Source organism: Schistocerca piceifrons, chromosome 3 (genome assembly GCF_021461385.2).
Source record: "Schistocerca piceifrons isolate TAMUIC-IGC-003096 chromosome 3, iqSchPice1.1, whole genome shotgun sequence".
Taxonomy (NCBI): domain Eukaryota; kingdom Metazoa; phylum Arthropoda; class Insecta; order Orthoptera; family Acrididae; genus Schistocerca; species Schistocerca piceifrons.
The window spans coordinates 628,493,109-628,506,380 of record NC_060140.1 but is presented as its reverse complement, the minus strand read 5'-3'; the positions used below and the strand labels follow the sequence as shown (position 1 = coordinate 628,506,380).

General features: G+C 47.6%; 1 protein-coding gene across 1 annotated transcript in view; it reads right to left on the bottom strand.

Moving 5' to 3' along the window:
• The window catches only part of LOC124788904, a 51,548-nt gene that overhangs the window by 27,598 nt on the left and 10,678 nt on the right, over nt 1-13,272 (bottom strand). The window contains exon 2 of the mRNA XM_047256187.1: nt 10,201-10,425. Coding sequence (XP_047112143.1) covers nt 10,201-10,425 — 225 coding nt within the window. The remainder of the gene's footprint in view (nt 1-10,200; nt 10,426-13,272) is intronic.

Sequence of the window (13,272 nt, the reverse complement as noted above, 5' to 3'; positions counted from 1 at the left end):
AGTCAAATGGCGGCTATTCGTTGAGGGCGAGAACGCATTAAGAGGTGCCATTTGCTGCTCTTAATGCTATTAGCTCCCTTTAATGACCTTATCATTTTCCGTCCTGTACGTGTGGCAGTGTGCAAGCGCTTTGGTCCCTGACATTCCATAGTAGTACTATGTTATAACTCCAGGAATCGCTTCTAGGGTCTGGGGCATATGACAACAGGGAGAGTGTCCTCTGTTACCAGGAGGACGTCGCTGTGGCCTACCAATAATATTTGGCATCAGGTGCTTTTTTTGATGCCGCTGCTGCTGCAGGGATTGTAAAATCAGTGAGGGCGTAACAGACTTCTCTGACTGAAAACACACTACCATTGCTGATTGAAATCAGTGTCAGGCAGTGAGGGAGGTTCGTTGTGTGTCCACAATCAAATTTTTACTCGTGGATTTAAATTGTATAAACACGGAACAGTGTCCAACCTTAAGGCCTCGGTTATGTGATTTCTGGCAAAGCTGATCTAGGAATGAAGAGTGCATTTAATGCGGTGTAATCTGTTATTAAGAAAAACTTTGTTCTGTACAAGTACGAACGGAAATGCTGGATAGCATGGACAGTCAACAATGCCTCCTTTCGAATTTGCGACTTGTGACTTCGGACAGGATTTAGTGCTTTGGAAACGTATGACTTTGGGTGTGCTGAACCATCATTTTCCTAACGTGAAACAACCGGTCTGATACCACACCGAGATACGTCGCACGTTAATGGAAACCGTCTCCCTGGAATACCTCAAAGGTCTTCTAGTTATAATTTAATTCTATCTCTTGCTGAGGTTACACATTAACAACAACAGAAGCAAAACACAACAACAGCTGAGACAAAAATCGTAACAATAGGTACTAAGAAAGGCGAGAAATGTTATTTCCATCGTAACAGGTTTTCGGTATAGCAGCTGGTCGACGTAACAGTCACCATTCTGTTTTTACTAGTGGTCGAGTTACGACGACCCAAAAGACGGTGGTTGGCCTGGCGTGGCGTTATGTGAGGATGACGTGCGGTACCCTCACAAGTACGTGGCAGCAGCGGTGGTTGTGGCTGGTGTTGTAATGTGGCTCTTCAGTGTAACATCCCTGGTCAAGAAAGTCTCTTATTCGCGACAACCACAATGATGGAATCGACGTTGTAGGAGCGATCAGCGGCCTCTTGAAGTAGTTGGATAAAGTCGCTGCAGCAGTTTCCCACGTGAAACACTGTACCTGTGAGTTGGTGGCTGGATCGTCATACTGATTAAGCACAGCAACAGAGCAGTGGTGCAAGGCAGTACGGCTATTGACGACAGACAGCAGAAGGTAGCCCTGCTGGGCTCTACCGCAGCGACAGTCTATAGCCCGCCGGAGCAAGTGGGGTTAATCAGCAGCCGCCGGTATGGCTGATGACTGTGTCGTGGGCCCGCTCTGAGCGATGGACAGCAACAATGTAGGCCTACTCTGTGTGGCGCATAATGATAGGGCGGATGGTAAGCTACGTGTGCCAGGTGTTTGGGAGTCGGCAGAAGTTATTCACCAAATAGACGATCCGGCGGTGCGAGGTGCACAACTTAACTGCATGTGGACTTAACCTCAGCCAGTGACTGCTGCTGTTGGCATCAGCTGGCCACTTCATCTTGGACTGTAAGTGGTCTTCTTCTTCTGATTGTGGTTATTGTCTCGTGTCGACTACCTCACTCCAAACTCTGAGTAATTGAACTCAACGGAGGACACTGACACCGAGGGCCTAAATTAGGCGGTATACTCGTATACGTGAGTATCGTTAGTATTTTTCCCTCAGGGCTGATGGGTGTAATCATTGTGTAACTACACTTTCATTCACCCAGGTTTTCTTTCTGATCAGCTCTTCCTCGAGCCCAGTCTGTGCTGTGTGGTGTAGAAGCCTTGGCTTTCAGAGATGGAAGCTGCCGTCTTCTGCATTGTCATTATACTGAATTGATTTCCTTGCATACTACATTCACTTAACACCATAGCACCTATTTATCGAGCTAACATGCTTTTCTCTCCACATGATGTAATTTTGTTGAATCGACGCAGGGACAAGCGAAGCCATGGAGCAACATTTAAAGATACGTAAAACAATTTTTAATGCGCTCATATTGATCATGTGGCACTCATAGGAATTATCAGTTATAAACTTTAATGTGTTGTGAATATAAAATTGAACAAAACATCATAGAATACAACTGATTCAACGGTAGAAATTATATTTTGAAAACAGTAGTTTTCAAACGGGGTATGGAGTCATTTTTACCTTAGTGCCATCAGGAATCTTAAATTGTTCATATTTCCTTTCACGGTTTCTCATGTGGATCACTTCATTTGTGTATTACAGGAGGATGGCACCCGACTAATAGCTACTCCACAACGACTAGATAACTAGCGTCACACACACAATGCTGAAAGGTAGCACAGGCACTTATACAGGTCAAATACCGATTGAAGACCAGATATTTCTGAGACACCTCATAGACTACCATCTACATGTGTGCATCAGAGAAGGTCAAGATTGGGGAAGCATCTACCTTGATTCCGATGGGGAAACAGATTTTTCCCGATGTTGCATAGGGGTTGCACCCACAAATCAGGAAACTGGCTTCTCTGAAATACCAACATAAACTCAGGGCCTCATTTGATTTCTTAACCATGATGGAGTCACGTAACGCATGTGTAATTGGGCGAGCACGAGGAGAAAGCAGTACGGACGATTAGACTTTGTTAATATGTACTATAGAGTTTGTTCCCCACCATGACCGGTGGTGAACAGCCTTGGATATTGAGCATCGAGTGATCTCATGTCTCGATATAGAATATTTAATGGCAACGCATGCACTGATATCTGTATAGAAAACCCGTATGCTTTAACCCGTGAAGACGATCATGTTTGAAGTCCAGCATCCTTTACGATCGAGACTGATGCGTGCATAACAAGCTCTTTGCGAGGCACTTGCGTTGGAAGCAGGCATGCGACTGGAATGCTGTCCACTGTAATGGGCATATTTTCAACCTCTTTCTGCGCTAGTATTAGTCGGAGAAAAGGAGAATTTTGTTAAAATTCAGTAAATGCGTGGTTGGACGATGAACTCTGGGGTTGCTGGCAGTGTGTAGTAATAGTCAGCAGCCAGTAGGCCAGGCAGAGTAAACATGGCATGGAGCTGTAGCGGCGTATTGCACATACGGATTGTTTGCTGTAAATCAACAGCGAGGCAGGGAACTTCTGCGTTTGCTTTAAGTTAATGGGATGTGTGAGGCAAGGAAGTAGGCCAGAGCCGGGAACAGCGATGTGTAAATGACTGAAGTATGGGAATTTACCTCTGCCATAGTTTCTGTCTCTCTCTGACACTACGTCAGAGACGAGGGGAAAGGAAGTATAAATAGTCAGGCACGCCTAGTTTGAGCAGTGGGCCAAGTCAGACGAGAGTCAGGTAGGACCTGTGTTGGTCTACGCTTTTAGGGGCAAGTCTGGCAGCAATCATGTAAGCCTGTACTTGTTCGGGCTGTATTCCGCCTCTGGGGATGCAACACTAGGGCGGGACGGAACAGTAGCCGGGTACTTGGAGATTACACGGTCTGCCTGAAGGAGGGCAGTGACAGTGGTCTACAGCGGGTCTAGGACGAGCTACGTTCGCTTCCCACCTGGCATACCATGGTCCGGGTGAGGCATACGCTGTGGGAGGTGCAGCGCTGGAGCAGAGCCGGAGACAACAGCAGGTGTTGGTATCTGGCAAGCACCATTAGCAGCAAGTTGCGGCATCGCATCCAGGAGGGTGCGGGTTCGAGTCAGGTCCTGTCCTGGGAGCAGCAGTGGCCAAGGGCCACGTGTGACCAGTACATTCACCTTCGTACCATGATCGGACAGAGCAGGCCAAACGGGGTTGAGGGCTGTGGAGACCAGGGACTGTAACAGGCTCCAGAATTGCAGGCAGCTACGCGACGCAAGATGCGACGCCTCGGCGAGTGGCAACTGGGCAGAGCACAGCCACGTTCCAGCTGAGCGGCCTTGATGATGGAGCAGCGGTGTCGGCATACTAGGAGTTGCTGAGCCCGCTGGACTCACGGGACAATGCTGCGGGCGGCACGCCGACACTATGCTGCACACATCGTAGTACTGTAAATTATGTGAATAAAGAAATGCTTCCGAATACTGCTATATCACTCTGCGCTACCCCTTGACGCTATTGAACTTGCTCGGCCTCCTGACGTGAAGTGGCGCTGTGGGCCCCGCCTTCAGCTCGGCCATCTGGAGTCCCGGGTTCGACCATCAATGGCCCACAACAGTGGGTTCAGAAGTGGTGCCGATTACAACGCTGGTACCGGATTTCCACTCCGACATTTGATGTTGGGCAAGTAGCATTGAGGTGTGCATGTGTAGAGGGGTAGTTGAGCTGTTTGGTTGCATTCGGGGCGGGTGGCCGCACACCTCTTGTACGTCTTGTCGTTCGGGAAGTGTTCGTCCATACCAGTATAGAGAGGAAAGCAGGACTGTCACCTGCGCACGATGGGGATGGGTGAGTGACATTTGATTTGTTGTTATGTGTCATTCTTTTGTGTTTTAAGGGGTTAAGTGTAAATTAGGACGGACTTTTTGAAGGTGTCTTTTGTAAGGCTGGAGGAGCCTGTAGATTATCGGAATTCAGGGGAAATGGGGCACATAACGACATAGTGCCTAAGCGATGTAATTTTTGTAACCTGTCAGGTCACGGATTACCATGTACAAACTGGGTGCCAGAGAGTTGTTTTATTTGTAACAGAACTGGACATTTGTTGCTCAGTTGTTCAGAATGTAAATGGGCGATGATGCGGGTCAAGAACTAAGAACTAAGCCTTAGGAGTAGCAGAGTGGTGTTAATACTAACTGTAGAGCTATAAGCAAAATGGTGGAAACACGGCAAGCAGGGGAGCAACAGCGGAGGCTGCGGCAGTGACTGCAGCGGAAGCTGTAGCTGCTCTAACTGAGCAAATGCTGGTATTGTCGGAGGTAAGGGTAAGGGACCTAAAAAAAAAAAAAAAATGAAGAATTAGGGGGGAGATTTGAGGCATTGAAGGTAGGGGAAGGGACATCAGGAGAAAGTAAACTGTAGGTCAGGGACTGTTTCACCTGGCAATCGTGGCAATGATTAACCCCTTTTCGCGTAAGACAGTGGAGGATGTGTTGGTATTCCTTAATGACATTATCACAATGGCTGAGGCCAATGGGTAGTCAGATGTTGTAATGCTGAGTGTGGCGAAGTTACGCTTCATAGGGGATGCCATGTGGTATGTATTGTTCCATCAAACGTTGAACAATGTGGGGACGTTTGCAGAGCTTGAGGCTGGGTTACGCCAGAGGTACCAAAAACAGATTAGTACCAGTTATTTTTTCGGGACAAATGAAGTGCTTTAGTTATGAGAAGAGATGAGACTGTGGAGGTGTTCTCAGACAGGATTCGAAAGCTGAATGCACAAACGTTTGAACTGTCACCAAATGGGGAGACGAATAGAGTGCTTTTACAGGAGACCAAGGGCAGGGCGTTAGATATGTTTTTGCAGGGAGTACCGCATGAGATGTCACGTCGGGTGAGAATGAACAATTCCAGTGATCTTGTGGCTGCTCTAGGGATTGCCATATACTTGGAGGGAGTAGATTATGCGACGAAGCAAAAGGTGGAGCATAAAGTTCTGGCAGCAGAAATGAAGTGTTTTGGTTGTGGTCAGGTAGGTCATATTAGGACGTAGTGTCTGCGTCAATTGCGATGTTACTCATGTGGGAAAATGGGTCACCAGGCAGTGAACTGCAGGAGTAAAAGTAGAGGGAAACCTCAGCGGCAGCAGCTGTTAAACGAGAACGGGACTGCATCAACCGTCGGAGGGTGGTTCCAGTGAAATTAGGTGCTGCGCTTGTAGGAGCACAGACAGAATGCTGCTTATTAGGCTATGTGAACGAAAGGGAAAAGAGGTTTCTGGTTGACATGGGGACACACGTGTCTGTTATAAGTCTAGATCTGATTAGAAGGAGAAGGCTTGAGCCACCACGTTATAGGTTACGTGGGGTGGGGGATAATAAAGTGGAGTCATTGGGTACGACGGTACTTCAACTTGTGATCGCAGGAACTAAGCCTAAGTGAGCAGGTAAAGTGTTACCATGTGTGGGTGAGGGATATTCGGTGATTGTCGGACTGGACTTCCTTGAAAAACATGGTGCAAAGATAGATCTTTGGCAACAAACAGTGGATCTCAGAGGAACAATGTTTTCCAAGAGGGAAACGGTTGCAAATGGTCGAATGACGCAAGGCGCACTTAACGCGAAGATGATGCCAGCTAAACTGCGAACGGATTCATTAAAGGTCGATCAGCAGGATAACATACCGGCAGATACAGGGAAGGTAGTCTTGGTTTCGATAAATAAGGACTTCCCGAAGGGGACGTTGTACATCGTGGAGCCACTCTCGAGTATTGAGGAGTAGGATAATGAGCACTGTTTTGTGCGGAGGAGTTTAGCTTACGGAAGTTATGTGGAAGGAGATTATATGGTTCCAATGGCTCTGAGCACTATGGGACATAACATCGGAGGTCATCGGTCCCCTAGACGTAGAACTACTTAAAACTAACTACCCTAAGGACATGACACACATCCATGACCGATGCAGGATTCGAACCTGCGTCCGTAGCAGCAGTGCGGTTCCGGATTGAAGCGGCTATAACCACTCGAACAAAACGACCGGCAAGGAGATTATAGGGTTCCTTTGAGGATAGATAACTTTGACTGAGTGGACTTTAGCTTGTCGAAAGAGTTGTTATTGGCCACGCTGGCGTTTTTTGATGAAGATGACCTCGATAGGGAGGATTTAGAGGCGATCCACAAGCAAAACGTCGATGCAGCGCAATTGAGGGGAAAATCACAGCATTTGCAGGGAGACGACAGGGTCGCGTTGGAGGAACTGTTTGTGAGATTTAGCGATTTATTCGGAACGGACGATAAGTTACCGGCAACACCGATTACGAAGGATCACATACCAACGGAGGGTAATACATCAGTGTATTGGAAACCGTGTAGGGTAGCACGTCATATGCAACCGCTACAAGAGGAGTTTATATAACAACAACTACGGGTTCAAATCATAGAGCAGAGCGATAGTCCGTATTCAAGCAATGTAGTTCTCGTACCTAAGAAGTCGGTGGATGGTACAAGGAAATATGGGTTTTGTTGTGATTATAGGTTTCTGAATGCGAAAACCATTTCGGACGCATATCCGATTCCGAATATCACCGACACATGGGATAATCTGGAACAATGTAAGTATTTAACGACGATGGATTTACGGAGTGGATACCACCAGTTGGAAGTAGCGCCAGAGGATAGGGCGAAGACAGCTTTTACTGTTCCCGGGGGACACTATCAGTATATACGTACGCCGTTCGAGTTGAAGAATGCACCGGCCACTTTTCATCGATTATTAAATGGGATTTTAAGGTGATTGAAACCAAACACATGTATGGCTTACTCAGATGACATTATAGTATTTTCGGTGGATATACCAGTACATGTATCGCGTTTAAGAGAAGGCTTTAGAAGACTGCAGTCGGCACGGTTAACATTAAGTTTAGATAAGTGTAATTTTGCTCAGACGCAGATCAAATATTTAGGTCATGTAATGAGTAAACAAGGGGTTCAAACCGATCCTCGGTTAACAGGGGCAGTTCAAAATTTCCTAACACCACGTACAACGAAGCAGATACAGTCGTATATTGGGTTGTGTTCATATTATCGTAAATTTGTAAAGGATTTTGCTAAAGTAGCCTAGCCGTTGACAAAGCTTTTAAAGAAAGGGGTTGAATTTCAATGGACGGTAGAATGCCAGCAAGCTTTCGATGAATTAATAATGAGATTAGTTTCTGGTCCGGTGTTGGTTCAAATGGTTCAAATGGCTCTGAGCACTATGGGGCTTAACATCTGAGGTCATCAGTCCCCTACAACTTAGAACTACTTAAACCTAACTAACCTAAGGGCGTCACACACATCCATGCCCGAGGTTGGATTCGAACCTGCGACCGTAGCAGTCGCGCAGTTCCCGACTGAAGTGCCTAGAACTGCTCGGCCACCGAGGCCTGCCCGGTGTTAGTGTTTCCGAATTTTGAAGAAGACTTCATCTTATCATGAGACGTTTCAAATGGCGCTGTAGGATGTGGTCTGGGGCAAATAATAAAGGGACAGGAGTATACCGTGACGCATGCTTCCAGTGAGTTAAATAGGGCAGAGCAGGATTAATCCACAACAGAAAAGGAGATGTTGGCTGTAATATATGAAGTAACGTATTTTAGATGTTACCTTTATGGTAGGAAGTTTAAGGTCATGACAGATAATGCTGCGTTGAGATGTTCACTGGGATTCAAGGATCTTTCTAGTCGGTTAACACTGTTGGCTCTAAAATTAAGTGAGTTTGAATTTGATGTAATTCATAAGCCAGGGGAGAAACACGGGAATACAGATACATTAAGTCGCAAGTTAGACACATCAGAAGTAATGGGTAAGAGTGTCGCGGAATGGAAAAGGACACAAGCAGAGGATGAGGAGTTTTAGAACTCAGCCACATTTCATTGTGGAGGGATATTTGTTGTGTAGAGCTACGAGATGTGGACCACGGGTAGTGTTACCATGTTACCAAAGAGTTTGAGAGAGGATGTCTTAAAGCAGGCCCATGATCATGTGCTTTCAGGGCATGGAGGTCGTCAAGCAACGGAAAGACGAGAAGCAGAACGATTTTGGTGGCGCACTCAGAGACGCCGACGCTGACGCTGAAAAGACGAGCCTATCCTTGGCTCGAGGTGGTGCAGTTTAGACAAAATTTGTCATTCCTACGGTTCCACTCTTGTTGATTGGTCCTAGCTGGTGTAATCTGTAAAGGGGAAAGACACACTCTGGTGAGGGATTAGTAAAACTTGATCCCTCAGCAGGTCAGGCCAACGCGTGGTTGGCCTGTGATGAGGTTGTTGGCCCAGTCCACGGATGAGCCGGTTGCGGGAGCGTCCCATCTTCTCGTAGAACTTCCTGGCGATGGCGCGAACCCTGTCTCGGAGAGGCAGGATCCCGGTGTCCTCTAGGAGTTGGCGCGTCGAGAAGCGCCACGGAAGATGCATAGCAGTCTTCTGTATCCGCTGCAGAGTCACAATGTACGCATCTGCGGCTTTCCCCCAGACCACGGCCGCATACTCCAACAGTGGGCGGACCAATGTTAGGTAAAGCGTGATGCCGTGTTGCGGTGGCAATGACGACTGCGGGTTTAGCAGCGGATACAGAGCGCGAAGGTGTCCTATTGCTCTCCCTTTCACATCACGGATGTGATGCTTCCAGGTGAGCCTGCGGTCTAGGGTAACCCATAGGTATTTCGCCGTCCCACTCCATGGGATAGGTTCTCCCAGGGTTTCGACTGCCTGGCTCTTTGTGGCGTTGACTTTCAGCCGCCACTTTGTTGCCCAAGAGCCCAAAGCGTCGCACCCTCGTTGGAGGCGGTTTCTCAGCACTTGAGCGTTCATCCTGCGAGTGAACAGGGCTGTATCATCAGCGTACAGAGTCTGTTCGACTCCTGCCACTTTCGGCGCGTCGGCAGTGTAGAAGGAGTACAGCGAGAGGCCGAGAACCGACCCCTGCGGCACCCGTCCACGTATCTGCCGGTCTGTGGACGTACCGTCGTCAGCCCTCACGTGGAAGGTTCGTTCGGACAGGTACGACCGCAGCAGCGTCATATCGGACGTCGGTATCCCTTGTTGAAAAAGTTTGAACTCGAGACTCGTGCCACACCGAGTCAAACGCTCGGGAGACGTCGAGGAACACTGCCCCAAAGTATTCCCTTGTTTCCAGTGCCCTCATCGCCGGTTCTACCACCCGCAAGTGATGGTGGGAAGTGGCATGTTCTTCTCGAAACCCGAACTGCTCGTTCGGGACGATGCCCTCCTGGGTGACGTGTCTCTTCAGTCTTCTCGCGTACAGGCTCTCGAAAACTTTTGAGAGGGACGGGAGCTCGATTCCTGGCGTGGGTCCTTGCCGGATTTCAGAATGGCCACGACCTCCGCGTGTTTCCACGCAAAGGGTTAGACACCTGATCGGAGAATCTCGTTGAAAACATCGGCAAGTTGCCTGTATAGTCCCGGCGGAAGGCTATTCAGTAGGAGGTTTGTGACGCCATCGCTGCCTCCAGCCTTCTTGGAGTTCAGCGAGCGAAGCTGCACAGCAACTTCCTCCTCCGTTATCTGCTCGATAACGTCGCCTTCCTCCCTTGCGACGCGGAAGGTTGGCAATTGCTCGTGGACCCGCTGTATGTGGTCGTCGTCAATGACGTAGGCCGCCAGTGTGAAGTTCGCCGCAACTGCGTCAGACCGGACGCCGGCTTTCGCGTCGGGGTCGCTGGCGAAGTCGTTCCCGACCTGTAAAGGCGGTATTCGTTGTCGCCGGCGTAGGAAGGACTTTACCAACCTCCATGCACTGCCATCCTCAGCATTGAGGGTAGACACAAGGTCTTCCCTTTCCTGGTTCCGGTGTTGCTCGACTGCTGCCTTAATTTCCCGTCTCATGCGGTTTAAGAAGCGCTTCGTGTCTGGTTGTCGAGTGAGCTGCCATTCACGAAACTGTCGGTTCTTCTCGGTGATCGCGTCCAGAATAGGGCGCGTAGCTGTCGCGAGAAATCTCGTAGTTCTTCGCGATGTCTCGGCGTGGCTTCCTCTGCTGCTCGGAGTAGTCTTCGGGTGAAGAATGCTAGGGCGGCCTCGGCCCCTACCTAAGCGGGATTTGGCGCGTCCTCGAGCAGTTCGAAGGCTTCCGTCTGAAAGCGCTCGTCGTCGAGCCTTCGATAGCTCGGACGGCTCTCTGGAAGAGAATCTCCGACCACGTCGATGCCAAAAATGACCGGTACGTGTCGGAGGAAAGGACGTTACGCGTCTCGGCGGTCGCGAAATGCCCGATGCCCTTCAGAAGAGCAATATCGAGCACGTTCGGTTGTCCCCGTGCAGAGAAGATCGTGGGGTGACGAGCGCAAGAATTCCATTGCAACGGTTACCAGAGGCTTCGAAACCTCCCGATTTTATCGAGCTAGATGTCTGCAGGCCATATAACAAAACACCGCCAGGGAGTCGTTACGTTTTGGCTGTAATTGATCACTTTTCGCGGTTTCTAGACATGGTCGCAAATATCAGACCAACAGGCAAGTACGGTAACACAAGCTTTAGTCAGTAACTGTTTATTGAAGTTTGGGGTGCCTGATACCATAATTACGGATCAGGGAACGAACTTCATGTGTGAATTAATGTCACAGTTGTGTCGGTTATTGAGAATTAAAAAGTTACGGACCAGTCCATTTCATCCGCAGGAGAAAGAGAGAACGGAGCGAGTATATAAGACAATTTCAAAACTGCTAAGTTATTATGTAGTGGAAACCATGATAACTGGAAAGTTTATCTTCCATACGTGGTATCGAGTTATAACACAAAAATACATTTGGTAGTCGGAATGTCAGCGTTCGAGGTGGCCTATTGAAGAAAGATGCCATACCTGTCTGCATGTCAAGAGTCAAATGGCTCTGAGCACTATGGGACTTAACATCTATGGTCATCAGTCCCCTAGAACTTAGAACTACTTAAACCTAACTAATCTAAGGACATCACACAACACCCAGTCATCACGAGGCAGAGAAAATCCCTGACCCCGCCGGGAATCGAACCCGGGAACCCGGGCGTGGGAAGCGGGAACGCTACCGCACGACCACGAGCTGCGGACGATGTCAAGAGTCAGCATTGTCTTTTCGTTGGAAGGACAACACTGCTTCTTCAAGACTTCATGGAAGTCAACTACTTCCGTGTGCATTTTCTTTTACTGCTCAGACTTTGAGAAAATAAAACACTGCAATTTTACTGTGATGAATGATCAGGACTGTCTTTATGGACTGTAAGAAAATTTTAGCTTTTGACCAACATTGTATCAATAAGTGTGTGCATTTGATTTCTTTGTTACTGCAATTATGAAAAAATTCTTCAAATCTGTATTGGCCACTGCCCAAAACAATTTGTAAAATTTTTTGTGGGGAGCATGGGCGCTAGGTAAGTAGGCTGTGTAGGTTTTTATGTTCGTAACGTCACGTAGCGCTCTGTATGAAAATCACTGACTGTGATGATTGCAGTCTGTGGCTGGTTGGCATTGTTGTAATATTCGCTATTGTAGTGTTGGGCAGTTGGCTGTTAAGAGCCGCCAGCAGTGGTGGATGTGGGGAGAGAGATGGCGGAGTTTTGAGAGCGGATGATCTGGACGTGTGTCCATCAGAGACAGTAAATTTGTGAGACTGGATGTCATGAACTGATATATATAATATGACTTTTGAACACTATTAAGGTAAATACATTGTTTGTTCTCTATCAAAATCTTTCATTTGCTAACTATGCCTATCAATAGTTAGTGCCTTCAGTAGTTAGAATCTTTTATTTAGCTGGCAGTAGTGGCGCTCACTGTATTGCAGTAGTTCGAGTAACGAAGGTTTTTGTGAGGTAAGTGATTCATGAAAGGTATATTATTGTTAGTCAGGGCCATTCCTTTGTAGGGATTATTGAAAGTCAGATTACGTTGCGCTAAAAACATTGTGTCAGTTTGGTGTTGATCAGAATAAGTAAAGAGCGAAATGTCTGACTACGTTCAGTTCTGCTCAGCTGTTCGAAAATCAAATCACGTAAGGTGTTTACAAGCACAGTCACTTACAATTTTTCTAAGGGGACGTTTCAATTGGGAGGGGGAGACTTTTTTTTTGTTCAGGGAATTCGATAGGGGCAGAGTGAACTATCGAGAATTTTTCAGGACGTCATACGATGCTGTAGTAACTTGTAGTGGGAAGGAGTTCTGGAGATATTACCAATGCAGAATCTGACATATTTAAACTCCATGTTAAATCCAGAGCTTTTGGAAACGTTGCATTCCTTTATTATGCACAGGAAAGATCCATCTCGGTTAATAAAGTATTGGAACACGTTCGAACGTCACAACAGCATCGCACCGACAGAATAAAGACAGTGAGCATTTCAACCACAGGGTGAGCCGTTTTTCTATTTTTCTTGGGTATAGCTTTGTGGGGACTGTGGAAACGTGCACCAGTAGATGAGGTGCCAACACATCAGTTGCCTTCGGCATGAGGAACCAGTGCAAACAGTGTATAAGTGTAGAGCTAATGTTTGTATGCTCTCGTTAGTTTTAGTCAGTAGGATGAAAGTGTTGTGAACAAGGTATGTTTACGCAGC